Source organism: Dromiciops gliroides, chromosome 3, assembly GCF_019393635.1.
Source record: "Dromiciops gliroides isolate mDroGli1 chromosome 3, mDroGli1.pri, whole genome shotgun sequence".
In the NCBI taxonomy this organism is placed as follows: Eukaryota; Metazoa; Chordata; class Mammalia; order Microbiotheria; family Microbiotheriidae; genus Dromiciops; species Dromiciops gliroides.
Window position 1 is genome coordinate 639,779,868 of NC_057863.1, and position 26,205 is coordinate 639,806,072.

Consider the following 26,205-nt stretch of genomic DNA (forward strand, 5'->3'; position numbering starts at 1 on the left):
TTGCCTATACCAATTGTAACGATTGGAATAACGCCACCTGCTGGATACTTACTGTAGAAGAGTTCTGCCCATGAAGGGAAGGTCTTTGAGGGCAAGACCAGGAGTCAGGAAGTGACGCGGGCTAGTGGGAGGAGGAAGGAAGAGACTGGCGCTCAGTCTCGCGCTCTTTCCTGAGGACTCTGGTGGAGAGTGGAGCTAGAAATGTGCTCTCCCTTTAATAGATAGGAATCTAGGCCTTTCTCTCTCTCTTTACCCAAATTCTTATTCTCCTTAATAAATGCTTAAAAGTCTAACTCTTGCTAAAGCTTATAATTTATTGGCGACCACTCATTAGATATTTTAGACAGTTTAGCTAGAATTTTAGCCCTTAACACAATGAAATCACAGGTTTGGTTCCTCCCCATCTCCTTGCCACTCCTCCCCCCCCCAAAAAAAGAGTCATCAGGTGAGCTTGAAATCTGGTACAACCTAGATATTTCCTAAGGACTAGATTTGTTCTGCAGACAGTAAGACTGGGATCGGATTGGAAACCAGAGAGATTTCTATTAAGTCAGTGGGAACTTCCTAACCATAAGATGTGCTTAGCAGTGGAGTGGCCCACCCCCAGCATTCTAGGACTCCCTTCCCTGGGGGTCCTCCAGTTGCTGCTGCATGACCACTTGCCAGGGGAGGATCTTGGTTAGGTCCTGGTTGGAGCAGGTGGTCTCTGAGGCCCCTTCCGGCTCCTAGAGGCTATGGTGTGTTTGTCCAATGGGTTTGACAGTCCCTTGACTTCACAAAGTCCTTGAGTGGTCCCCGGAAGGGACCATGGAGATCAGCTGGTCACTCTCTTCCCTTTTTATAGATCACAAACCTGAAGGCCAAGGAGGTTGAGGGACTTATTCAAAGTCACACAGGCAGTAACCGGCGGAGGATCTGAACCTAACAAGGGTTGAATAAGTTCAAGGGAAGTCATTTAACCATTGTCGGCCTCAGTTTCCTCAACTGTAAAATGGGTGTAATAACAGGATCTACATTATAAGGTTATTGTGAGAATTACATGAGATATCTGTAATGTCTACAAACCATTTTAGCAAAGTTCCTGGCACATAGTTGCCTGTCCGTCCATCATTTTTGAAGAGAGAACCGATGACATCACCTCCTGAATCGTTTGTGAATTGGATTTAAGTGAGGCAGAGGCGCACCAAAGTCAGCACAAAGTCAGCAGCCTCGATCTCCTCTTCCAGACTCATTGAAGTCCAGGGGCTGGACAAAGTCAGGACCGGGGTGATGGCCCGGGATGTAGTGGAGGACCTTGGCGTCTTTGAGGGCTAACGGAGCTCTGGGCATTCCACAGCCCCTGTTCCAGCCACCTTCACAGCCATTGGAACAAACTATTTTCATCTGCCCTTTTTTGTTTGTTTGTTTTTTGGTGAGGCAACTGGGGTTAAGTGACTTGCCTAGGGTCACACAGCTAGTAAGTGTCAAGTGTCTGAGGCTGAATTTGAACTCAGGTCCTCCTGACTCCAGGGGCTGGTGCTCTATCCACTGCACCACCCTAGCTGCCCCTCATCCACCCATTTTGACAGGGGAAGTCTTCACATGCTTGGGGTAGACACCCCCAACTCACTGATGACTTTTGTGGCCCATCAGTTACCCTCAACCTGGTTTAGCTCATCTGCCATGACAGTTTACCAGGGTATGGCCACTGCATTTGCTACAGCTTCTTGGAGCCTTGGGTGAGGGTTGGGGTGAATCATGTGGACACGAAAAGTAGATGAGCAAGCAGCTTGGCAGGCCCTCACCCCCACACTCCCCCATATGCCCCATATACCCCATACTACATGGTACATAGTAGGCATTAGATAAATGCTTATTCCCTTTCCCCCTTCCCCCTATTTACTTGCACCAGGCATTGTGCTAAGTGGTTTGTAGATATCCTGGAGATAAGAGTACAGAGATAAGAATTAAAACCAGTCCTTGTCTTCAAGAAGCTTTCATTTTACTGTTTACTGACCTGGGGGATGGGGAAAAGGGGGATCAGCAAGGTTTTGTGCCAATCTTTCCTTCTCTGTTTGAGGATGGCATGTGGGGTGAGGTGGAGAGTCTGGAATCAGGGATGGATGACTCCCCGGGGTCCTGATTCTTTTCCTCCATGGCCCACCCACCCCCAAGGACTGCTGGTAGGCCCAGAAACTGAGTGCAGTTCTCCCCATCCCCTGCCTCCCCCCCAGAACACAAAGTTGGTCCTGAGGCTCCATTTTATTGGCTCTCAAAGCAGAAAACAAGAAGGTGGGTGGGGGAGGGAGCATGCTAGTGAAGAACAGGCTCTTGAGGGACAAACAAAGGTGCTTAATCGGGTGCTTTCCAGGCCAAGAGTCCAGGTGGCACTGGACCTATGTCCCAAGCGAGCTTCCTGAACGGAGGGCCTGGAAATCTGGAACTTGGGGGGAAAGTGGACAGCTGGGCTGGAGGGGGCTGAATCTGGGGCTGAGTGGGCAGGGACGGAGACACTCTGGGTGTTGTGTCTGCTCAGGCAGAAGTGGTCCAGGAAACCCAAGTGAGTAGGGGTTGTGGGAAGAATCTCAGGGGAATGAGGCCATGGGGGAGTTGAAGGTGAGGTCATCAGTGGAGTTCAGAGTGCCTCAAGGGCAGGGCTGTTGGACCTCCTGAGGTTCCCAGGCCTCTAGCACCTTGCTGGGAAGCAGGGGGCTTTGGTAGGGGGTAGGGAACTTTGGGGTTTTCAGCGGGAACATTTGAATTGAGACTGAAGATTTGAGGGGGAGGTGGTGTTCTGGTGAGGGGAAGTCTTGGATTATGGACTCATAGGTCCTTTCCAGAGAGGAGGTATTTTAGGCCCCCCAGAACAAGGGAGAGCCCATGTATCTCTAGGAGTTCCAGGCTGCAGGACACCGGGTTTGAGGTGGGCTGGGAACAGGGACCCTCCAGCATCTGGGAATGGAGAATGAGAGATGGCTTTGGGATGCCGTGGTGGGGAGCTGGAGCCGGGAGTTCAGAAACTTGGGGCACAGCGTCTCTGGGACCTCCGGTCCGGGCTCTTTGATCACGCCTCACTCACACCCAATCCCGGGCTTGGCTGTCGCCCTCCCTGCCCTGGGTTTTCAGGCAGCTTCCTTGGGATTCTAGGCAGCTTCCCTGGGGCTTGGTTGAGGAACCACGGGCACAGGCTGTGGCCCAGGGCGGCGGCGGCAGCAGCGGGCACAGACGGCGGATCAGACGCCCATAGGCAGCTGAGGCCAGCACCAGCAGAGGGGGCAGCGTCAGGAAGCCCAGGACAATGAGCGCAGACGAGCTGCGATCGTCCAGCAGGGCGCGGCATGGGGGGGACTCGGAGCGCAGCACCTGGAGAGGGAGGAGGGAAGGTGGGGCACAGACACAGCACCCCCCTCTTCTGTGGGAGGGAGTAGGTCACCGACATAGCACCCCCTTACTGTGAGAAGGGGTGGGGTACAGACAGCGCACCCCCCCTCCATTGTGGGAAGGCATGGGACACATACATAGCACCCCCAGTCTACCCTGGGAGGGGTCAGTCAGACACTGAATTTCCCTTCCACTGTGGGGAGGGAGTAGGTCACCGACATAGCACAGACACAGCACCCCCCTCTCTTGTAGGCCTGGACTGGGACTTCCTGGGACTCCCCTGCCATCCCCAAATGTTCCCCAATCCTGTCTATTCTTGAAACCTCAGGGTCCTCTCCTACTCAATTCTGCCACCACCTCCCCCAGCCTTTACTCCTCCCTGCAAGAGGAGCTGGGGAAAGGAGAGGGGAGACCACCCCCCAGCTACTATGATCTACCTCAGCCCCTCCCTCCTTCAGCCAAATTTTCCTTCTCCCTCATTTCTGTCCTCCATTCAAACCCTGCTCTCCTGACTCCCCTCCCCTTTCCCCCAGCTTCCTCCCTCCCTCTCCTCTAACCTCCCCCTTCCTCCATCTAGGCTCAGGTCCCAGGGTTAGAAGGTACCCCAGCTAGGTGGCACAGTGGACCGAGCTCCACACCCAGAGTCAGGAAGACCTGAGTTCAAATATGACCTCAGATACTTACTGTCTGTGTGACCCTGGGCAAGTCACTTCACCCTGTTTGCTCATAATAGTACCTACCTCCCTGGGTTGTTGTGAGGATCAAATGAAAGAATATTTGTAAAGCTCTTAGAACAGTTCCTGGCACATAATAAGCACTATATAAATGTCCTCTGTTATTCTTTTTATACTCCCTCCCCTCTCCTTGTATATCTGTTTCTGCCTCCTACCTACTTTGCGTTGTATCTGTAGAAGAAGAGAGAAGACTAACTGCCCAGTTAGAGAGTAGAAGAAAGGAAAGAAAATAAGGAGAGACCGGTGGCCGGGTTGTTTCGCCTTATAGAATGTCAACTCTCCGAAGGTAGGGACCATTTCAGTTTTTTGTCTTTTTATCTGCAGGACCTGAACACAAAGTGCCGGGGCACATAGTAGGTGATTGGTACAGGACAACAAACACTCCACTCCCCCTACAGAGTGGAACTGAAGCAACTAAACAATAGCAGCACCCTCCCCCCAACACCACACACACACACACACACACACACACACACACACACACACTGACACTCTGACTAGGACAATCTTTGGCTCCCTGAAGCCCTTTTAGTGGCCCTATCCTTTTGCCATCTGGTGGCCCCTGGTACCAGGAGGGGAGGCCCTTGGGAGCAGGGAAGGGCAGAGAGCTGGTTCTCCCTCCCCTTCCCCTTGCCAAACAATAGATCTTCTCACCCTACTGAGACAAAGGTCCTAGTGAAACCTCAGCCTTCTTAACCCTTTGGAGACCAGATTTTCTGAAAGGGTTCAAGGGTGGAAGCCACCCCAGGTCACCCTTGTCTATCCTGCCCCTACCTGAGCCGTAGAATTAAAAAGCAGCCCCTTTGTGAGGCCTCACACACAGAGCTGTGGCTGTTTTCAAATCCTGAACCCTAGATTGACAGGGTCTTGCTTACTTGCCTTTTATTCCAGAGTCCCCAGAACCTGGGGCTGGTTTGTCCAGTTTTGGGGCTCCCCCGACCAGGTCACAGCCCAGACCACCCACCCTCTCTCCTTGAGGGCCCTTGGATCTCTGGCCGCACATCCCTTGGTTCCCCCAGGGGCCTCAGACCCACCCACCCCCATCCAAGGAGACCCAGGGCTATGTTGTCCTCACCCTTCTGTTTTCCACCCTTGACTCTAGGGGCCCCTTCCCCCTGCAGACCTCAGCCCTGTTACTCCTCCTTTGTCCTAGAGTCCAGCCCCCTCATTCCCTGAGCCCCAGTACCTCTAGATCTCTTCAATCCTATGGTTCAAACTCCGAACCCAATTCAGGTCTATTCACCCCTCCACTACCAACCCTGGCTTGGCCTCCTCCACCCCCTCCTCCCTTCTTCTCCCGCTCACCCTGGAGTGACAGTGGAAACCCAGATAGACCACAGCAGCAGACGGCAGCAGAGCCAGAGAGAACACAGCAGTGGGCAGCAGCAGATGGAGAAAGAGGAGGGTCAGGTTGGCAGTGGCCAGCATCAGCGCCCAGAGGCAGCGCCCAGCAGGACCGAGGGGCTCTGGGTGAAGGTGGGGAACCTTCAGGCGGAGGGGAGCGGGGGCCAGGCAGCATGGGCGAAGTGTCTGACACCCCATCCTCCGCTTCTGCCTCCAGCTCCGGCTCAGCCATCCTGGCACAGTCTTCAGAAGACAATTCGGGCAGGTCTCAGTCCCCTCAGCCCCTGTGGCTTTGACCTCCTCGCTCTCTTTGGGGGCATGCCCCTCCCTCCGGCCCTAGGACTGCTGAACTCTTTTCTCCTCTGGGGTCTTGGTTTCTGCTGTCTCCTTAAAGGTAGATCTTCGATCCTTTCAGGTGGTTAACCCTCAGCTGTCTCTCCAGACCCCTCTGTCCGTCCGCAACCAACCTCTTGGAGGGCTCCTGGTATAGGCTCCGACTCAGGGATAGGAAGATCAATCATTTGCAGGCCAGAGAAGTCCCTGTTGTTTCTGCATTGAGTGTTTCTCCCCCTTCCCCACCCCCAAGCACCTTGTCCCCTTCACCCAAGGCAGGCGGAGAGCTGGGGCTGCTTGGAGAGAATAACTGAAGACAGTCTCAGCTCATTGTGATGCTTCTAAAGGCAACTGCTTCAACTCCCCCCCTCCCTTCCACCCCAGCCATGCCTTCATGCTGCTCACTGCCCACAATTCCCTCCCTCACCCCTTGCCCACAGATGCCAATGCTTGAATCTCTCACTGCCTCTGCTAACCAACTCTAGGAGCAGGGTGGAAACTGTCCTACCTTTGGGAAGAGGTCAACACCCCTGACTTCATTCTAGAACCGTACCTTTCCAATGAAAAGAGGACCCTAAAATCACCCTTTAAAAAAATAATTTAAATTGATTTCTTTTAACACTGCCTAAATTCTCCCTTTATTCATCCTTCTCTCCTCTCCCAAAGAGCTGTCCCATAGAACAAAGAATTTTTTTAAAAAGAAAAAAAAAATCATCAAAGCTAATTAACATATGAAAACAAATCTGATAATATACACAACATTCAACACCCATGGATCTCCCACTTCTAGAAAGAAACAGGAAGAATCATCCATATTTTCTTTGGGACCAACCTTTGTTTTGTAATTTTGCAATATTTATTGGAAGAATTCATTTTTAAAGGCGCCATGCTGTTCAGTCATTTTTCAGTCATGTGTGATTCTTTGTGACCCCCATTTGGGGTTTTCTTAACGATTACTGGAGTGGTTTGCCATTTCTTTCTCCAGCTCATTTTACAGATGAAGAACTTGAGGTAAAAAGGATGGCGTGATTTGCCTAAGGTCATACAGTTAGTAAGTGTCTGAGGCTGGATTTGAACTCAGGAAGATGAGTCTTCCTGACTCCAGGTCTGGCATTCTATCCACTGCAGTGCCACCTAGCTGTCCATTTCAAGGCTCCATACATCCCTATTAAGAGGACTAGTCAAATAATGAACAGTGTGGATGAGGGCAGGGAATATATGTCCTCACCCTCATTCTACTTCACCAGCCCGCCTTACCCCATCTTCCCAAGCCCAGACCCATCACTAAATGAGGTTGGAAAGAGAAAGGAGTCCCCTGTGTCCTGAAAGTTGGGCATCTTGGGAAATGTATTCCAGCCTAAATAGTCCACATTTTATCCTGGAGGGAAAAGGGGAGCCGTTCAAAGGGTCTTTTTTGTTTTTTGTTTCCTAAGAAAGAACATGGTTAGCCCTGTGACTTGGGGAAATAATTTTGGCAGCTGTATGGAAGATGTATTCCCGTAGGCAAGGAGTCCGATTAAAAAGCTATTGCAATAGTGCAGATGAGTGTTGATAAGGGTGCTTGGTGAGGTCAAGTGGTGCCTGGAAACAGTGAAGTATGTGGTCCCTTGGACAGCTGCTGGGGGGAAGGGAGAGATGTGGCCCAGTTAGAACATGGAGTGGGGAGGGGTTCAAGGGGGGGATCGGTGGCAAAGCCCTGGAATCCTGAGCCTGGCATTGGAGACAATGGGGATGGGGGCGTGGCGTGGCCTGGAGACCTTAGCATTTCAACAACTGGATATAGAGAACACAAGCCCCATCTGGCAGAATGGGACTGGAGGTGTCAGTGGGAAATGACCTTCCAAAGGTCTTCCTTCCCAGCCCAGGGAGTGTTCCTCTCCGGTCATTCTCAGGCCTCTGTCTCTGACCACCCATCCCTCTGGGAGTTTCTGTTGCTAGAGAACAAATGGAGCCTAGTTGTGAGGGGTTCATGAGGCAATAGGACCCACTCATCTGTGGAGCTGGGAAATTCAGTGTTAACCCTCAGTCTCATTGGAGATGCCTCTTCAGCTTGGGACAGCTCCCTCCTCCAGCTTCCAACCCAGGCTTGTCCCCGTCTATCAGGACCCTCCCAGCCCCGCCTCTCCAAGGGATACTCAGGTCTCCTTCTTCCTTCCGCCACCTAGCATATTCTTCCTTGAGTGATGCATATCTTTGTACTTATCCTACTCTCCCCCATTGTTAAATCATAATCTCCCTGGTCAGCTGCCCTTCGTTTTGCTACCCTCACAGACTAGCACAGTTTGGTGTTCCCCTGATGGGTTCCAATCCACCACTGACTTTCTGTAGTCTCTTGGGCAAGCCACTTCATCCCTATGAGCCTCAGTGACGTCATCTGTAAAATGGGGCTTGGGGGGTGGGGTGGGTAAGGCCGGACTTGAGGATTCAGTTCGATTTACTTAGCTCTTGAAATGTTCAAGGTCCAATAGAGCAAAAGATAATAACACAGGTCTTGTACTCAAGAAGCCTTCATTCTGCTAGAGTAGAGAAAGGACATTGACATAGATAATAAATACGATATAAGATATAGTGTTCCCTGCAGTCTCCTCCCCTTCCCCCCATTGCCAGGTATTTATTTTGTATAAAGCCTAAATTTTCTCATTTGCAAACATATAATACAGTATTCCCCTTGTAGAATAGAAGCTCATTGAGCTCAGGGCTGGTTTCTTTTGTATTTGTAGCCAGAGCACCTTGACCCTAGTAAACACTCAATGAACACTTGCTTTATATGCCTGCTCTGGGGCTATTCTCCCACCCTACAGTGACCCTAGCAGACTGGGTCCCCAGATCATGTTGCTATGTTTCCACTTAGAGCATTAGGGTTAGACCTGAAGGAATGGGGAGGAAGGAGAGGGCATTTTTCTAAATACCATATATTAAGAGTCCCCATTGGTAGCCTTCCCTGATTATCATAGTGGCACAGGGACAGCTAGGTAGTGCAGTGGATAGAGTGCTGTCCTGGAGTCAAGAGAACTTGAGTTTAAATCTCATCTCAGACACTTACTAGCTGTATGACCCTGGGCAAGTCACTTAACCCCAATTGCCTTAAAATATCCGGGGCCATCTCCAGTCATCCTGATGTATATCTTGTCACTGGACCCAGATGGTCTAGAGGAGAGAGTGAGGTTGGTGACCTTGTACAGCCCTCGCTCACTTAAATCTGATTCAGTGCAAGTCATGACATCACCCCTGGATAACATGGTCCTCTTCGAGAACAAAGGGACAATCAACAACAACATTTAAAAAGGTTTCAGAGACCTAGTTTCTGGGTAATTTAATCATTTTAATAATAAGACCATCACGTGTATTATAAAAGGATGGGGGCAGCTAGGTGGTGCAGTGGATAAAGCACTGGCCCTGGATTCAGGAGGACCTGAGTTCAAATCTGGCCTCAGACACTTGACACTTACTAGCTGTGTGACCCTGGGCTAGTCACTTAACCCCCATTGCCCTGCAAAAAAATAAAATAAAATAAAATAAAAGGATGGTCATTTGGCTGTCTCTCTTAGACCAAAGACAATCATGGCTATGGGCTGACTGTTTATATAGCCTTTGAAGAGCAGGTGTTCCCCAGGGTAAGAATCAATCCTGATTGGTTAACAATGAGAGAATGACTATTACAATAAGGGGCTGGACCTAAACTTTGATTATGTCACCCATTTCTAAGTTCTCCTCAGCCTTGGGGAAGAATTTATGTCTCACCCAAGCCTGAGCAGAACACAATGACTACTCCACCTGAGTTGGAGTCTGAACAAGAAAGTTAGTCCAATCTCATTATCAGCAATGTCCTTCAATAGCCTGAACTTTTAAAAGTTAGGACTTTAGAAAAAGGGGAAAACTGGATCTCCCTAAACCATTGGTTACTAATAATTTCTTTCATCATTTGACATCCATTTATTATCCAGACTGAATTAGCTTTTAGAAATGGGTAGTTATGGGGGCAGCTAGGTGGCACAGTGGATAAAGCACTGGCCCTGGATTCAGGAGTACCTGAGTTCAAATCCCGCCTCAGACACTTGACACTCACTAGCTGTGTGACCCTGGGCAAGTCACTTAACCCCCCATTGCCCTGCCCTCCCCCAAAAAAGAAATGGGTAGTTATTATGGTAATATAGTTTGTACAAAATACCCCCCTAATCCTCCAAAAAAGTCTGTGACATTTTCACAAGACATCTAGAGTCCAGGGGAAAGTGGGCTCAAGCTTAGTGCATATGTGGCAAAGATGGGGTAACAGCTCCTGGAAGTCCTTCTGCTGGCATCCCCAAGATGTAAAGACTTTTCAGGGTCTTTACTAGCCACTGCACGGATAAGCCAGCACAGGTTACAAACAGGTACATTGGATAAATAACCTCATTAGTAGGTAATGGACTTGCATGTCTCACAATTCCACAGATGTCATATGTCTAGTCTCTTCCTGAGCTACATGACCTAGAGTAGGGCAGGAAGACTTAGAGAAGGCACATTTTTAGCAAAATAAAAAGGATGTTTTAAACTGTTACAAAGATCTTTAGCAAAGACATTTACCCCATCCTAACCAAAGAATCTTTTTTGTTGTTGTTCAGTCAATCAATTGTGTCTAACTCTTTTTTTTTTTTTGTGGGGGCAATGAGGGTTAAGTGACTTGCCCAGGGTCACACAGCTAGTAAGTGTCAAGTGTCTGAGGTGTCAGATTTGAACCCAGGTCCTCCTGAATCCAGGGCTGGTGCTTTATCCACTGCCCCACCTAGGCTGTGTGACACCCTCCCCCCCCCCACGTGTCTAACTCTTTATGACAGTATAGTCCATGGGGTTTTCTTAGTAAAGATACTAGAGTGGTTTGCCATGTTCTTTTCCAGTGTATTAAGACAAACAGAGGTTAAGCGACTTGCCCAGGGTCACATAGCTAAAAAATATCTGAATCCAGATTTGAACTTGGGTTTTCTAGACTCCAGGCCCAATCCACTGAACCGCCTAACAGCCTCAGCATCTTATCAATTAGTTAATTAGCATTTGTTAAGCTCCTACTACATGCCTTATTAGATAGGATAAAAAAGAAGGCTTGGTCCAGTTCCTGGAACTATTTAAAATCCTGTTAGTTTTGTTTTGTAACTGTAAAGTGATTGGATAAAGGAGACATTCAGTTCATTCAGTGTCACACAGAAAAAAGAAAGATATACAATAACAGCAAATATAGTACAAATTACAGTTAGTTACATTCCCTCAAAAATCCACTGTCAACATTCCCCTTATGTATACTGTAACTTTTCTGCTGGGCTCCTTGTAGGACTCTGCCTTTCTTTCTTTCTTTCTTTTTGCAGGGCAGTGAAGGTTAAGTGACTTGCCCAAGGTCACACAGCTAGTAAATGTCAAGTGTCTGAGGACGAATTTGAACTCAGGTCCTCCTGAATTCAGGGCCAGTGCTCTATCCACTTTGCCACCCAGCTGCCCTCTGCCTGCCTTTCTTTCTTGAGTCTAGGGTCCTTTAGCCTCTCAATGCAGATCCTGCCAGTCAGGGGATCCTGCTGTCCTGGGGAAGCTGCTAGGATGCTAGCAGGCTGCCTGAGAATCTTGGAATCATCTGAAGCTCACAAGGTCTTCCTCTACTCAAGGAGGGAGGAAGAGGAGGAGGAGGAGAAGATAGAGAGTCTTACGCAAAAACCCCCAAACTAAGACTTTCCCCTTCCCTTGTCCCCTCCAAGTCACTCCTTCTCTGGGCTTGAGGGGAAGTTCCTGGACCTATAAAGTCAAGAAATGGCATCAAACGTGGAGATGAATGGGGCACTTTAAGAGATCAAGTGAAGGGGAGACTAGGGAAGTCTTGTCCCCATCAAGCTTCCTAGTTCCCCAGACTTATGGATGCTGAAGACACGGGAAGAGAGAAAAGAGGAAGAAGCAATGTACAATGGTGCCATGGAAACATGCGGCCTCTAGGGTCAGAGGCCCTGGGTTCACACCCTACCTTAGCCTCAGTTCCTTTACCTGTAAAAATGAGTCATACTAGACTGTCTCTGAGGTCTCTTCCAGTTATAAGCCTATGTGACCAGATCAGCTCCTTTGGTAAGAATAAATATGTAGGGGCAGCTAGGTGTCGCAGTAGATAAAGCCCTGGCTCTGGATTCAGAAGGACCTGAGTTCAAATTCGGCCTCAGACACTTGACACTTACTAGCTGTGTGACCCTGGGCAAGTCACTTAACCCTCATTGCCCCAACAAAAAAAAATAAAGAGTAAATACATAAATTCCTGTCATTAATAACATGTTAACCCTCCCCACTCCACCCCCATCAAGAAAATATATATCTAGTTAATAAGCAGCTATTTGGGGAGTCTAAATATGGTATTCTATCATCTTTCTATCTCTGGGCCACTTCTGTGGAAAGAAGAGGACCAAGGACGGCATCTACCCTTCTAGGATGCTAGCTGAGATGGGAGGTGGGGGTGGGGAAGCCCTTCCGATCTTAAGAGATCACTCTTTTGTCCAGTCTCAGAGAGGAGTATTAGGGGCAAATTATCTCCATCTGCCTCATCTCAAATAGCTCTCTCTCTGGTCTGGTTATGGAGGAGGCTAGCCTTGGCTTATATGGGCCAGCTCTTTCCCACCAAATAATAGTTACCTAAAAGACCACTACAAATAGCAAATAATGAGTAAAACCATTTATTCATGCAATCAGAAACTGGAAAAGTTATTAGAACATACCAAAGAATATACAAGAATAACTGAGCTTGTTGGCTGGGAACAAGATGAGAGCTTAGCTTCTCTCATTCGAGGAGAGAGAATGATGGGAACAATCTCTCTCAGGGGCAGTCCCTTCTAGCAGTCTCTGGAACTTCAGGAAAGTCCAGGGACATGGGGAGGGGTTCCTTGCATGTCCCCCCCTTCCATAGTCTTTTTCTCTTTTCTCCCTGGAGTGTCCTGAGTCCAACAAGGTCTCTGAAGAAGCTCAAGAGCCAACTCAAGAAGGCTGTTGCTGGGGGCGGCTAGGTGGCGCAGTGGATAAAACACCTGCCCTGGATTCAGGAGTACCTGAGTTCAAATCCAGCCTCAGACACTTGACACTTACCAGCTGTGTGACCCTGGGCAAGTCACTTAACCCCCATTGCCCCGCAAAAAAAAAAAAAAAAAGAAGGCTGTTGCCCTGCCCAGTGCAAAGTTGAGCTCATCATTTTCTCTGCTATTCATAATCTTCATCTGTCTCCATATGGAGCTCCTGGCCATCCCTTCTCCCTTCTCCTACTTGGGTGGGAACTGGGATCCATAAACCAAAACAGAAATAGCACCAGCCCTCTCTTGTACCAGAGAACCTGAGACAAAGTGGGTTTCAATCGAGGGAATGATTGAAAAAGCTATTGTGTATGAAGACAATGGCTTGTTTGTTACACAGTAAAAAACGAGGAACATGAAGAGTTCAGAGAAATTTGGGAAGATTTGTATGAACTGATGCCCTGAGAAATAAGTAGAACTAGATGGGTAATAGATACAATGATGAAAACTCTCTAAGTGAAATGATTGCTGAATAATGGGGAAAAAACAACAGTGAAGATTCCAGAGAAGAGATCATGAAACGTAGCTCCTTCCTCACAGGGGCTAGGGTAGGTGGGTTCGGGGGCAGGGCCATCAGGATGGGTTCCTGTGTTTTTGCTTAATTAGTTTTCTTTGTCAGGAGGGAAACTAGTCTAGAGAGGGTCAAACTATGTGGTAGAGACAATAGACATGATAATCCCAAATTTCCTTTTGCTCCCCAAAGCTGCATTGCCACCTAGTGTACATACACAGAACCGCACCTGTTACCTTACTCAGGCAAGGTTGTGCTGTGGGTGTAGCTGGTGTGGCCTTGCTGGCATGGATTGTGTTTGAGAGGTTAGAGAGACTATGGCAGGGGTAGGGCCTTTTGTAGTATTTATATCCGTTTCCTCGTTCAAGTAATTTGAGATGCCCCCAATTAACTGAAGGAAACTTTGACTGGTGACATGAATATTGGGTCTGAGGTTCTTAAAGCTGGTTGTCTCTTGGTTCCTCTGTCCCTTTAAGAAGCAGCACAGGAGGGGGCAGCTAGGTGGCGCAGTGGATAGAGCACTGGCCCTGGAGTCAGGAGTACCTGAGTTCAGGTCCAGCCTCAGACACTTGACACTTACTAGCTGTGTGACCCTGGGCAAGTCACTTAACCCCAATTGCCTCAATAAAAAAAGAAACAAAACAACAAAAAAAAGAAGCAGCACAGGAGCAGCTAGATGGCGCAGTGGATAGAGCACCGGCCCTGGATTCAGGAGGACCTGAGTTCAAATCCAGCCTCAGATACTTGACACTTGCTAGCTGTGTGACCCTGAGCAAGTCACTTAACCCCAATTGCCTCACTAAAAAAAAAAATTTAAAAAACAAACAAACAAAAACCACTTTTCTCCCTCCTTCCTCTCTCCCCTCAGAGAAAGCAAGCAATTTGATATAGATTATCCATGTGCAGTCATGCAAAACATATTTCTGTATTATCCATGTTGTGAAAGAAAATAGACAAAAAAACCCCAAGAAAAATAAAATAAAGTTTTTTATAAGTATGTTTTGATCTGCATTCAGACTCTATCAGTTCTTTCCCTGGAAGTGATTAGCACTTTCCATTATGAGGTCCTTTGGAATTGTCTTAGATCATTGGATTGCTGAGAATAGCTGTCATTCACAACTGATCATCATACAATGTTGTCATTACTGGTTCTGCTCACTTCACTTTACATCAGTTCATACAAGTCTTCCCAGTTAAGGGAATCTATTTTCCTAAAACTTTGGCCCCATGAGGAAACTTGTTGATTTGAGGAATCTCTGAGGGTTCTGAGCTTTAAACTTTCATATGTCTATTCAGTGTAGTCCTTCCCCCCAAAATTCTTCCCAAAACTGGTCTAGACTTCATTCAACGAACATTTATGAAATGCCTTCTTTGAGCCAGGAGCTGTTCTAGGTGCAGGAAATACAAATATAAAAATGAAATCATCCATGTCGTCAAAATCTTTACATTCTAGAGGAGGGGCAAGGAGGGGAGGATATGATATGTGTGTGTGTGTGTGTGTGTGTAAGCAAATAAAAAACATATGCAGGGGACAGCTAGGTGGCCCAGTGGATAAAGCACCAGCCCTGGATTCAGGAGGACCTGAGTTCAAATCCAGCTTCAGACACTTGACACTAGCTGTGTGACCTTGGGCAAGTCATTTAACCCCCATTGCCCCGCAAAAAAAAAAAAGCTAAAAATTGTTTGCCAAAATAAATAATAATAATAATAATAACGCTGGGAGATAGGGGCTAGTATTCTCTTTATTTACAGTTGAGAAAACTGAGGCAAACAGAAGTTAAGTGATTTGTCCAGGGTCACACAGATAGTTGAGTATATGAGCTTGGGTTTGAACTCTGGTCAGACTGGAACAGTAGATCCAGCGCTGTGTGCACTGTGGCGCACCTAGCTGCCTCTAAACATTCCCCAGCATGTTCTAGGTGTGGGACAGTGTGAAAATAGCCAATCTGTTCAACTCCATGAGCACATAGTTTTCCAGGCATTGTTCCAGGTGCAGGGAAATGAAACCATCCCTGACTTCAAGAAGTTTGCATTTAAATGGATGGAAACACACGTTCACAGGTCAATAAACACAAAAAGTCCACAAGATAAATAAACATATAGCAATTTCAGGCAGAGGAAGAGCAGTACCAATTTAGGGGAAGCAGGAAAGCTTCTGAGAAAGAAAGGTACTTGGGCTGAGCCTTGAAAGGAGATGATGCAAAGGAAAGAAGGGAGGAGATGGACTGTTGGATATGGGGAAGATGGAGTGGGTTAGTTTGTCTGGAACCAAGAGAACATGATGGGGGTTAATATGAAATTAATCTGGAAAAATAGGTTGGTGCCCTATTGAGAAGAACTTTAAATGACAAAGGCACTCATAATTTTTTCCTCTGGTGGCAATAGAGAGCCATTGAGACTTCTTGAGGAAGGCAATGACATGGTTAGATATTTGTTTCAGGCTTCTGAGTGGAGGATGGATAAAAATGAGGGGGGATGGGGGCGGCTAGGTGGTGCAGTGGATAAAGCACTGGCCCTGGATTCAGGAGGACCTGAGTTCAAATCCAGCCTCAGACACTTGACACTTACTAGCTGTGTGACCCTGGGCAAGTCACTTAACCCCCATTGCCCCGAAAAAAAACCCCCAAAACCCCGCCCCCCCCAAAATGAGGGGGATGTTGGGGGCAGGGAATACCAATAGTATGGTTGAGAGGTGACAAGGGCCTGAATAAAGTAGACTTGTGGTCATGTGAAGAGTAATGGATGTGAGAGATGTCATGGAAATAGAGTTGGCAATTGATTGGCTGTGGAGGACAAGATATTGAACTCCTAGGTGCTGATCTTGGGTGGCTGGATGGAAAATGGTGCCCATGACAGAAACAGGAAAGTGAGGAAGTAAAAAGGGTTGGAATGTTGGTGGTGGGGGGGACAGGGAATAGCACAGGAGATGAGTTCCATTTTGGGCTAGTTATGTTTGAGATGCCTATGGTACATCTAGGTCATGCTGAACAAGGAATTGGCGGCATGTGATTGGAGCTCAGGAGAGAGATGAGGGCTGGATATATCAAACTGGGAGTCCTAGAGACAGACCTGATGTTTTCCATCACTGCACATGTATAAACTATATCAGATTGCTTTCCTTCTCAGTGGGAGGGGGGGAGGGAAGTGAGGGAAAGCATTCAGGAGTCAAAAATTTTAAAAATAAATGTTAAAAAATATTTTTGTGGATAAAGCACTGGCCTTGGATTCAGGAGGACCTGAGTTCAAATCCAGCTTCAGACACTTGACACTTAACTAGCTGTGTGACCCTGGGGAAGTCACTTAACCCTCATTGCCCTGCAAAAAAAAAATTATTTTCCCCGTAATTGGAAAAAAACTAGAAAGAATTGATTGTTCAATCCATGGGAGTGGAGGAGTTTACTAAGAGAACATACACAGGGGCAGCAGTGGATAAAGCACCTGCCCTGGATTCAGGAGGACTTGAGTTCAAATCCGGCCTTGGAACTTGACACTTACTAGCTGTGTGACTCCGGGCAAGTCACTTAACCTCAATTGCCTCACCAAAAAAAAAAAAAGATAACATACACAGAGAGAATAAGGTCCAGCTCTACCAATGGGAGGAAGTATAGGACAGTGCTGGCTTCAAATCCTGGCTGTGTGACCTTGGGTGACTTACCTGCCCTCTCTAGTGACTTTGTTTTTACATCTGTAAGATGAGGGAGTTGGATTGGATAACCTCTGAGGTCATTTCCTACTGAGGTCTTTGGTCCCATTCTTAATGAAAGAGATGGCAACACAACCAGGGCAACTTCTGAAGTGATGAGTCCTGGACCAGGGATCAGGAGATTAGGGTTTAAAACCCTGCTATGTGTGTGTGACCTTGGGCAATGCTGAGTCTTAGTTTCCCCACAAATAAAATGAATATGATGATACATGGGGCAGTTAGGTGGCACAGTGGATAAAGCACCGGCCCTGGATTCAGGAGGACCTGAGTTCAAATGTGGCCTCAGACACTTGACAATAACTAGCTGTGTGACCCTGGACAAGTCACTTAACCCTCATTACATGTCCTGCCTTCCCCAAGATATTGCTTTATAAACTGTGAAGCTACTTCCTCTTTGTAGAGGTGGGCGGACTATGGGGGTGGAATACTGTGCATGCTGTCAGATGTGACTGGTGTATTGATTAGTTTTGCTGAATTTTTTTGTTCCATTCTCTTTCTTTTTAATAATCTTTGTTACAAAATGTGGCTCACTACATGGGGGGGGGCGGAGAGGGATATATTCAGAAATGAAAGTGATAGAAAAATGTGGACAAAGGGCTAGGGACCTGGCCTGTGAATTCATTGGGTCTGAGAAACTTCTTGGTGAAGAAACTCCCTTTAGCAATGTAGGACTGCAAGTCTCTGCAACTCAAGTCTTAGAGAGCTGCCCGGCAGCATAGAGAGTTAAGTGATCTGTCCTGTCAGGTGGGACCTGAATCCAGGCCTTTCTGCCTTCAGGGCAGCTCTATCATACTGTACTGCTCCTCATAAAAACAAAATCTCCATCTATTTTTAAAAATAACATTTAAATTAAATTTAATTTAATTTAAATTAAACAAGTTGTTATTGTTGTTGTTGGTGGTGGTTGTTTCCAAGAGCTGGTGTTATTGTTGATGATCTGACATTAGGAAATCACTCAGAATCCCCTTGGGAGCCTAGAATGGTTGTTGACAGTGGTGGGAGGGGAAATGCTGTGTTCTGTGTCTGGAGCCCAGACCAGACCGGGCCATGGCCTGGAGAATCCCCAGTTGGGGGGGATAGGAATGTGTCAAAGTTAAAAGCTCCTTTCCCCTCCCCTAGGAGAACTGGGAAGCTCAGGCAGAGAGAGAGAAGAGGCCAAGCCAAGCCAGGCCAGGCCTGCTAGGCCCAAAGGGTGAAGCTTAATCCTCCTTAGGGGAGTAGGGGGAGGAGTGGGCACCCTGGGGAAATGAGAAGCCAGAATAGCATGTCCCTGCTTGTCCCTGCCATAACACCCTTCCTGTGATTGTTCCTGGAGGAGCCCCTTCGGTCTGTTGGTAAGCCTTAGCTCAAGCCAGCAGGAGAGCTGGTTGTCAGGATCTCCCTGGGGACCTCCCTCCTGTTGTCCGGTAAACAACACTGCAGTGAGGTGGGGTGGGGGGAGGGAGGCGGTAAGATCCACAGCCCCAAGTGGCCTTCCTCGGCCTCCTATTACCTACAGTTCTCCTTAGCTCTGAATTGTCACGGGCATCTTCGGCCTTCCTGGGAATCCCAGCCCTGCCCAGAAACCTCAGGACCAGGAGGAAGGACCTTCCCCAGACAGTCTGGAACAACTTGGACCACCCATGGAGAGGGAAAGTCAACCAGCCATGAGAAGCCCTGGACTGTGGGCTCTTCAGCCTTGGAGGGTGACACAAACAGCCCGAGGTGGGGGGAGGGGAGTGGGGAAAGGGCTAGGACAACGAGGCCCCACCCACTTCCCCAGTCTGGAGAGTTAAATCCCTGTGGGCCTTGAGTTCCATTGTCTACGCTCCCTCAAACCCTGCGCTTATTCTCTCCTTTGGGTGAAGGTGGGTGACTGCATCTGTCCTCTTCTCCACCAAGATCCATTGGTGAGATGACCAGACTAGGACCAGGGTTAAGGTTTAGAGTGAGTCCAGGGTCAGAACTCCATTTGGGTTGAGACCAAGCCAAGTCGATGGTGGAGAATGAGGGCTTAGGTCTGGGACTGGAGTTTGGGGTACAATCTCGCAGGGTTTAGGGAGCCAATCTGGGGGTGAGTTTGGATCAGCTTATGTCTGGAGACAGGGGGAGCCAGCCTATAAGTTTCATTTTTTGTCCTTGCCTTCCTCAGTGCCCCGGGCACATAGTAGGTCCTTGATAAGTTCTTGGTGAGTGATTGACAGGTGGGTCCTGTTGAAACCTCAACTCTTGTGTCTTCAGTCTAGGAGCAGAGAGAATTGAGGCTGACTGGGCAGGCACTGGATGGTCCTAGAGATGGGGGACACAAGGGGCCCAGGAAGGGGAGGGAAAGAAGCGGCCTCTGAGCCTCCTTCCTGTCCCAAGGGCTGGGGTCAAGGCCAAGTGGATCAAGGGGCCATATGAGAGGTCGGCTGGGCCTGATGAAGCAGTTGCTGAGGCAGGGGGCCTGCATCAATGAGAGGTGAGCATCCCCTTCAAAGCCCTACCCCAAGTGCCCTAGCATGGGAGACCTGGGGTTTCCGGCTTCCCTTTGGGTCTGACTTTCTATGAAGGGCATTAGCACACCTATTATCCATAAGGACCCCACAAAGAAGCACAGCCGAAACACACAGTCCCACACAAAGGTGTATCATATCCCACACAGGGTTACAAAGTGACTATAGGCAGCCAAAGGGGCCGAGGAAATCTCACTAGATGGAAAGTCCTCATCTCTTTGTCACTTATTCAGCTCTGTGACCTTGGACAAGTCCCGACCTCTCTGGTCTCCTCAGTCTACAAAATCTGAACAATAGTAATATCTCTCCTGCCTCCTATTCAAGGTCTATCCCCCTCCCCATCTCCCATCATTCTCCAAGGTACTTCAGCCAAATTGGATCAGTCTACATTCTCTGAATACAAGCCTATAACTATAGCAACAAGAGATACAGATGATTTCTGAGACTTCTTCTAGTTTTGATGCTAGGAAGGAAGGAAGGGAGAAAAGAAGGAAGGGAGGAAGGAAGGAAGGAAGGAAGGAAGGAAGGAAGGAAGGAAGGAAGGAAGGAAGGAAGGAAGGAAGGAAGGAAGGAAGGAAGGAAAGAAGAAAGGAAGGAAAGGAGGAAAGAAGAAAGGAAGGAAAGGAGGAAGGAAGGGATGGGGAAGGAAGGAGGAAAAGAAGAGAAGAAAGAAGGAAGGAAGGAAAAGAATGGAAGAAGGAAGGGAGGGAGGGGGGAGGAAGGGAGAAAGGAAGGGAAGGAGGAAGGAAGGAAGGAAAGAAGAAAGGAAGGAAAGGAGGAAGGAAGGGATGGGGAAGGAAGGAAGAAAAGAAGAGAAGAAAGAAGGAAGGAAGGAAAAGAATGGAAGAAGGAAGGGAGGGAGGGGGGAGGAAGGGAGAAAGGAAGGGAAGGAGGAAGAAAGAAGGAAGGAAAAGTGAATGAAGAGTGAGAGGGGATCAGATGAGGAAAAGTTTAAGATTTAGGGGGAAATGGGTCTGTTCCTGCAGAGGTCGGAGATGGCAGGTTATTTTCAAAGATTCCTATAGTCTGTATGTATCACCTCCACCCACATACATCCTAGAAAACAGGGAAGGATGAATGAGAAAAAGAAGTGAAGCCCTGAGACTTCAGATCCTTTCTTGTGGCTCAGATTGAGGGGAGGGGCCCGAAGGGTCTGGGGGTCCATTCCCTACCGTAGTTACAATCATCCCTCCAGGGATCCAACAGGCCGGACCCTTCTCCATCATGCAGTGGTGAGTGGCCACCTCCCTTTGGTCCGGTTCCTGGTGCAGCGTGGGGCTGCAGTGGATGCAGCTGATGAGGAGCTGGTCACCCCTCTGCACTGGGCCGCCAGGCAGGGGCAGAGCCAGGTGGCTGAGCTGCTCCTGCAGCGAGGGGCACCGGCTTCAGCCAGGAGTCGGCGAGGCCTCACACCACTGCACTGGGCAGCTGCCCTGGGACACTCACTGCTGGTCCAGCGACTGCTTGCCCATGGCTTGGATGCTGCCAGCATGGACATTCATGGGTGGACAGCACTGCACTGGGCAGCGGCAGGGAACCAGCTTCATGTGGTAGAACTTCTGACCTGTCAGGGCATCTCACTGGACGTCAGATGTTCAGGAGGCCCCTGCCCCGTTCATGTGGCAGCAGGGACAGGGAGAAGGGAGACGCTGCAGTTCCTGCTGATCCAGGGAGCAGATGCCAATGCCCAAGATGGCGCTGGGTCAACAGCCCTCACCATTGCCTCGGACCTGGGGGATCAGGAGGTGCGTCTCCCCACCCCATATGCTCTTTTCTCCAATGGGGGGAAGGAAGAGACATCTTGGGCCCAAACTAGAAGAGCCCCACCAGGGGCTCCCTTGTGTAGTCATGAGCCAATGGCAGTATGGGGAGTAGTCCCTGGGCCAATCATGAGGCAGTGAGCGTGGAAGAAGATGCAGATCCTTTTCTTCCCCTTCCCCCTCACTGGGCTTTCTGGAGTGGCAGAGCAAAAGTTTCAGTGCCCTGGATTAGAGTCAGAAGACCCAACATTGAATCTTGGCTCTGATACTGCCCATGTGATTTTGGGTAAATCATCTTACCCTTCTACACATTCCCAGAAATTAAGGGTTGGGAAGAAATCCTATCTAAAGGCCTTTCCAGCTGAACACAGCTATGATCGTGTGCCAAGGAGAGGTTCACGAGTGGGTGGTAGGTGAGAGAGATCCTGAGCCAGTGGAGACAAGGGGAACAAAAGAAATGATTTAGGAATGTAGGAGTCTTGAGAATATAGTTGGAGGTCATGGACTCTACAGCCAGGAGAATGTGTCAGGTTAATTACTTGCTAAAAGCTTACCCACTGGGGGAGAACAGGGTTGGGGTATTGAAGGATTAAGAGGCTCCTCTGAGGGTCATTGATGCTGTGAATAGAATTGACCTTGTGGCTGGGTGATCTTCCTATTTGCCCTTTCCCTAGGATAAGGATGGGGGAGGGAACAATAGGGCCCTGTGAGCTCTCAGGCCCTCTGCTCTAAGGTCCAGTGGGAGTCAGACAATCGGGCGATCAAGAAAGTACCTACAAAGGTACTCAGCACCTGGGTTAGGTGTTCCCAGATTCAAAAGACGAAAACGAACCGGTGCCTGCCCCCCCAGACAGGTTAAATTCTGCTAAGGGAGACAATATGTGCTTATCTGAGTAGCTACAAGGACATCTTGGGCAGGGACGTCACCGCTCCTGGAGGCCTCAGTTAGGAACTTTTCCAGGAGGGGACATGTGAGCTAAGGCTTGAAGGAATCAGTGGGTGAAGCTGAAGGGTCTCCCGGCAGGGGGCCAGTCAATGGAGGATGTTGGTACCTGACCTGTAACCAGGGCATCTGTGCACATACAATATTTAAGGTCTAGGGATTTAGCTAGAATGATTTCCTCACAGCAGAAGCAGTAGCAGCCAGCTGCAGGAGGGATCCAAGGCTAAGGGATCAGAGTCTATTTCCCCTCACTAGCCTTCACACCTCTGTGTGCCTAGGCCTGTGCTAGTCATATCTGGGAGGGAAAGAAGGCTGTTTCAGGTAGTACAATGAAAAGAGAACACTCATTTTGGAGGCAGGAGGGCCAGGCTTCAAGACTCTGACCTGACAGTGTGACTTTGGGTAAATCATTCAATGTTTAATTAAGGATTCCTGGATTGGGCAGTAAGGAAGATACAAATTTGACATCCTGTCACAGTGTTGTGTGTGTGTGTGGTGTGTGTGTGTGTGTGACTGTTGTGTCCTGTGTCTGTGTCGGTGTCTGTGTCTGTGTCAATAAATAGATACAAATAGATCATTCTTAACTTACTGATAAAGGAACACAGGAAAGATTCGATTACAAGAGTATTTCTGTGAAAATCATTACGGACTAGGGGATGGGAAAGCTTTGTGGACAAGATGTACTAGAGGTGAAGTTAAAGGATAGGTATGGAATTCAGACGGGCAAAGGTTGAGAGGAAAGAAGCAGAAGGGCCTACCAGGGCAGAGGGAACTGTTTGAACAAAAGCCCGGAGGCAGGAAAGTACAGGACTTTGTGGCAACCAGAATCCACTTGGCCAGCAGAGTTTGTGTAAGGAAGGAATAAAAGAGAGAGCTGAAAGTCAGGGGGCATCAGAGGGTTAACTTAGGGCAGTTTCCTCGTCTCTACAATGGTGGTACTATTGTGCCCAAGGCTGCCCTCTAGGTTGTTTGTCTGAGGTCCTTCCCTAATAGAATGTAAGTCTCTCAGGGCAGGGGCTGTTTTGTCTCTGTACCGCCTTTCTTCAATCTAGCATGTAAGTAGGTGCTTACAAATGCTGCGAAAGTTAAATTAAGTTTGTAGACCTTAAAGTATAGGGGAACATAAACCATCAGCACCATCCTCCTGCCACCATTCTTCTCATCTCTGCCCTTGGAGAGTTCCCACTTTGGGTGGTAATCTGAGTCAGGTGAAACAACAGAGACAACACCTGGCAGGATGTGATTAAAGGCTGAGTAATTGGTATCAGGTGTCCAAAGGCGGGGAGGGAGCGAGGGAGCTATGTGGGCTGGAGGAATCAGGAAAGGAATGTGAGGATTTAGAGTGGGCAGGCAGGTTAGAGACTTGTCCAAGGTCACACAGATGGTCAATGGTGAGTCATAATTTGCACCCTGGTCTCCTGCCTCCTACTTTCTCTAATTCTGGTCCGGAGAGAATAGGACTCTACGATGTTCTTGTTTGTTATTCTTGGGGGGGGGGGGCGCCATTGCTTTAAGGAGCAGGTGGATCTGAGAAGATATTGGGTCTCTCCCAGACAAGGCTAGGGGTTCTTGAGAAAGATGAGCCTGCTGTGTGTTCTTCCTGGGAATGAACAAGCTGAAATGGAGTTTGGAAAGACTAGCTCTCAGCCCCATGCCCCCTCTCTATGCTTTCCCACAAAGGCCACCCAGTCTCCTTCCTGTCCCCAGGTGGTGAAGCTGCTCTTGAGCATGGGAGCCAATGAGGACCTTCCAGACCAAACATGGCCGCTCTGCCCTGCACCGGGCAGCTGCTGCTGGCCACCTTCCTGTGGGCCCAGCTGTGTTGGTGGAGAGGGGAGCCTCAGTGGATGTCCGGGATGGACTCCACCTCACGCCCCGGCACCATGCAGACGCTTGGGAGGACACACTATGGTTGCCAGCTACCTCTTGACCAGGGAGCAGAAGTCAATGGCACTGGCTGGGCTCCACAAGACCCCTTTGCACTTGGCCATGAGAAGGGTCATTGCTCTATGGCAGAACTCTTACTAAGGCGGGGAGCTAGCCCCAACACTCGACACAGTGCTGGAGACTGCAGAAGACCTTGCTGGCCCCAGGCACTCCTCTCAAGACTCTTTGTTCCTGTCAGAAAGACCAGAGGAGAGAGGCAAAGCTGAGCAGGGCTCGGGCCCCTCCATGGAGACATCCAAACTGGATGGACAGTCTGGGTAGGACCTAGTTTGGAGTGGTACTATGCATTGGCTACTTTGGGACCCTGGGATCACAGGACTTATAGGAGGGTCCTGGTGACTACCTGTTCCAGCTGTCTCCTTTTACAGAGGAGGAAACTGAGGGCCCACAGGGGTACAGTAAGTTGTTCAGATCAGATGGGTGGTGTTAGGCATCTGAGCATGGTACTATTCTGAAAATGGGAATAACCACTTACTTTAACCAACAGCATTACTATGAGGAGAACAAACCCTATAGTGATATGATAAAACACTATTTATTGTTGTTGCTATTATTACGGACCACCAGAGGAACAAGTGTTTTCAAGGCTAGGTACCCCGAGGGGACAAATGAAGGTGGGGGCTGCAGAGGTGCTAGATGGGGCAGAGACTGTCCCATTGCCAGGGTTTACCCTTTCCAGGGGGAAATGGGAATAGCAATAACCCAAGCCCCTGGATCTTGGCCCCATGGCTAGCCAGCTCTGAGGCCACCATCTTTGGAAGAAATTTACCTATAACAAAAATAGGCAGCATTTAATATAGCTCTTTAAAGCTTGCAAAAGGCTTATATATATATCATCTCATTGATCCTCAAACCCTGTGAAGTAGGTGTTCTATTATTCCCATTTTATGGTTGAGGAAACCGAGGCAGACAGAGCTAAAGTGACTTAGCCAGGGTCACACAGATGCTAAGCCTAGTCAAAATCATGACTCCAATGTTGTTCAGTCATATCTAACTCTTTGTGTTCCCATTTGGGGTTTTCTTCTTCTTTTTTCTCCCCAGGGCAATGAGAGTTTGGGTGACTTGTCCAGGGTCACACAGCTAGTAAGTGTCAAGTGTCTGAGTCAAATTTGAACTCAGGTCCGCCCTGAATTCAAGGGCCAGTGCTTAATCCACTTACCACCTAGCTGCCCCTCATTTGGGGTTTTCTTGCAAAGATACTGGAGTGGTTTGCCATTTCCTTTTCCAGCTCATTTTGACAAATGAAGAAAGTGAGGCAGAACAGTTTAAGTGACCTGCCTAGGGTCACACAGGTAGGGAGTATTTTGAGGCTGGATTTTGAACTTGGTCTTCCTGACTGCAGGGAAGGCATTCTATCCATTGCCACCACCTAGCGTGCCCGCCATAGACATTCTTTGTCTCTGAGTCTCCGTCTCTACAATGGGAAACATCCCTGACCTTGAGATCCTAGGAGTTATGTATTTTTCTTAAAAAGATTAAACTTGTGGGGAGAGAGATTTTTCTTTAAATTTTTTTTTGAAAAATAAAGCATATTTAAACTTCTCAATAACTAGATATGAAAACTTGGTAGTAAATTTGAAAGGAATAGCAAGTTGCGAACTCAGGGCAACCCTGTGTTTTTCTATCTCACTTTGTCATGAAATGCTCATTCATGGGGGAATTGTTGGCGTGGGGGTCTTAGGTATTCCTTTTTAAAGAATTACACAAATTCATTAGAATAAAATAACCTTTTATTTAAGTGCTAGAGAAAGGAAACCTCTAGAGGATCTAGAGGGGAGATAGATGCAGGAGACATGGTTCTCTGAGATACCTATCTCCTTGAGCAGGAGAAAAGGCAAAAGCTTTTATAGAGGACAGATGTGGAGGGACAGAGGGGGGTGATCATTTGACTGGAAAGTTCCCTTTGGGGGTGGGGAAGCTGGAATGAGGGGAGGTGCTCCTGATTTCTGGAGTTATCTGTCCCCTAGGCAGCAGCCACACTAATGGGGATTAATCTCCCTGAGGGTTGGGGGAGACTGGAATGAAGGGTGGTGGTCCT

The 26,205-nt window shown here is 48.4% G+C and overlaps 2 protein-coding genes across 2 annotated transcripts; one reads left to right on the forward strand and one right to left on the reverse strand.

Moving 5' to 3' along the window:
- Window positions 1-402: 402 nt before the first annotated feature.
- TMEM88B (transmembrane protein 88B) lies at window positions 403-6,188 on the reverse strand. Its single transcript, XM_043998646.1, is given in 3 exon segments — window positions 403-3,342; window positions 5,400-5,591; window positions 5,593-6,188. Coding segments are annotated over 3 exon segments (558 nt in total). The 5' UTR covers window positions 5,671-6,188; the 3' UTR covers window positions 403-3,054.
- A 12,339-nt stretch (window positions 6,189-18,527) lies between these two features.
- On the forward strand, window positions 18,528-24,947 carry ANKRD65 (ankyrin repeat domain 65). Its single transcript, XM_043998037.1, is given in 11 exon segments — window positions 18,528-18,728; window positions 19,264-19,404; window positions 19,407-19,483; window positions 20,713-21,262; window positions 23,928-23,978; window positions 23,980-24,108; window positions 24,111-24,141; window positions 24,144-24,279; window positions 24,281-24,305; window positions 24,307-24,352; window positions 24,355-24,947. Coding segments are annotated over 11 exon segments (1,323 nt in total). The 5' UTR covers window positions 18,528-18,665; the 3' UTR covers window positions 24,429-24,947.
- The last annotated feature ends 1,258 nt before the right edge of the window (window positions 24,948-26,205 follow it).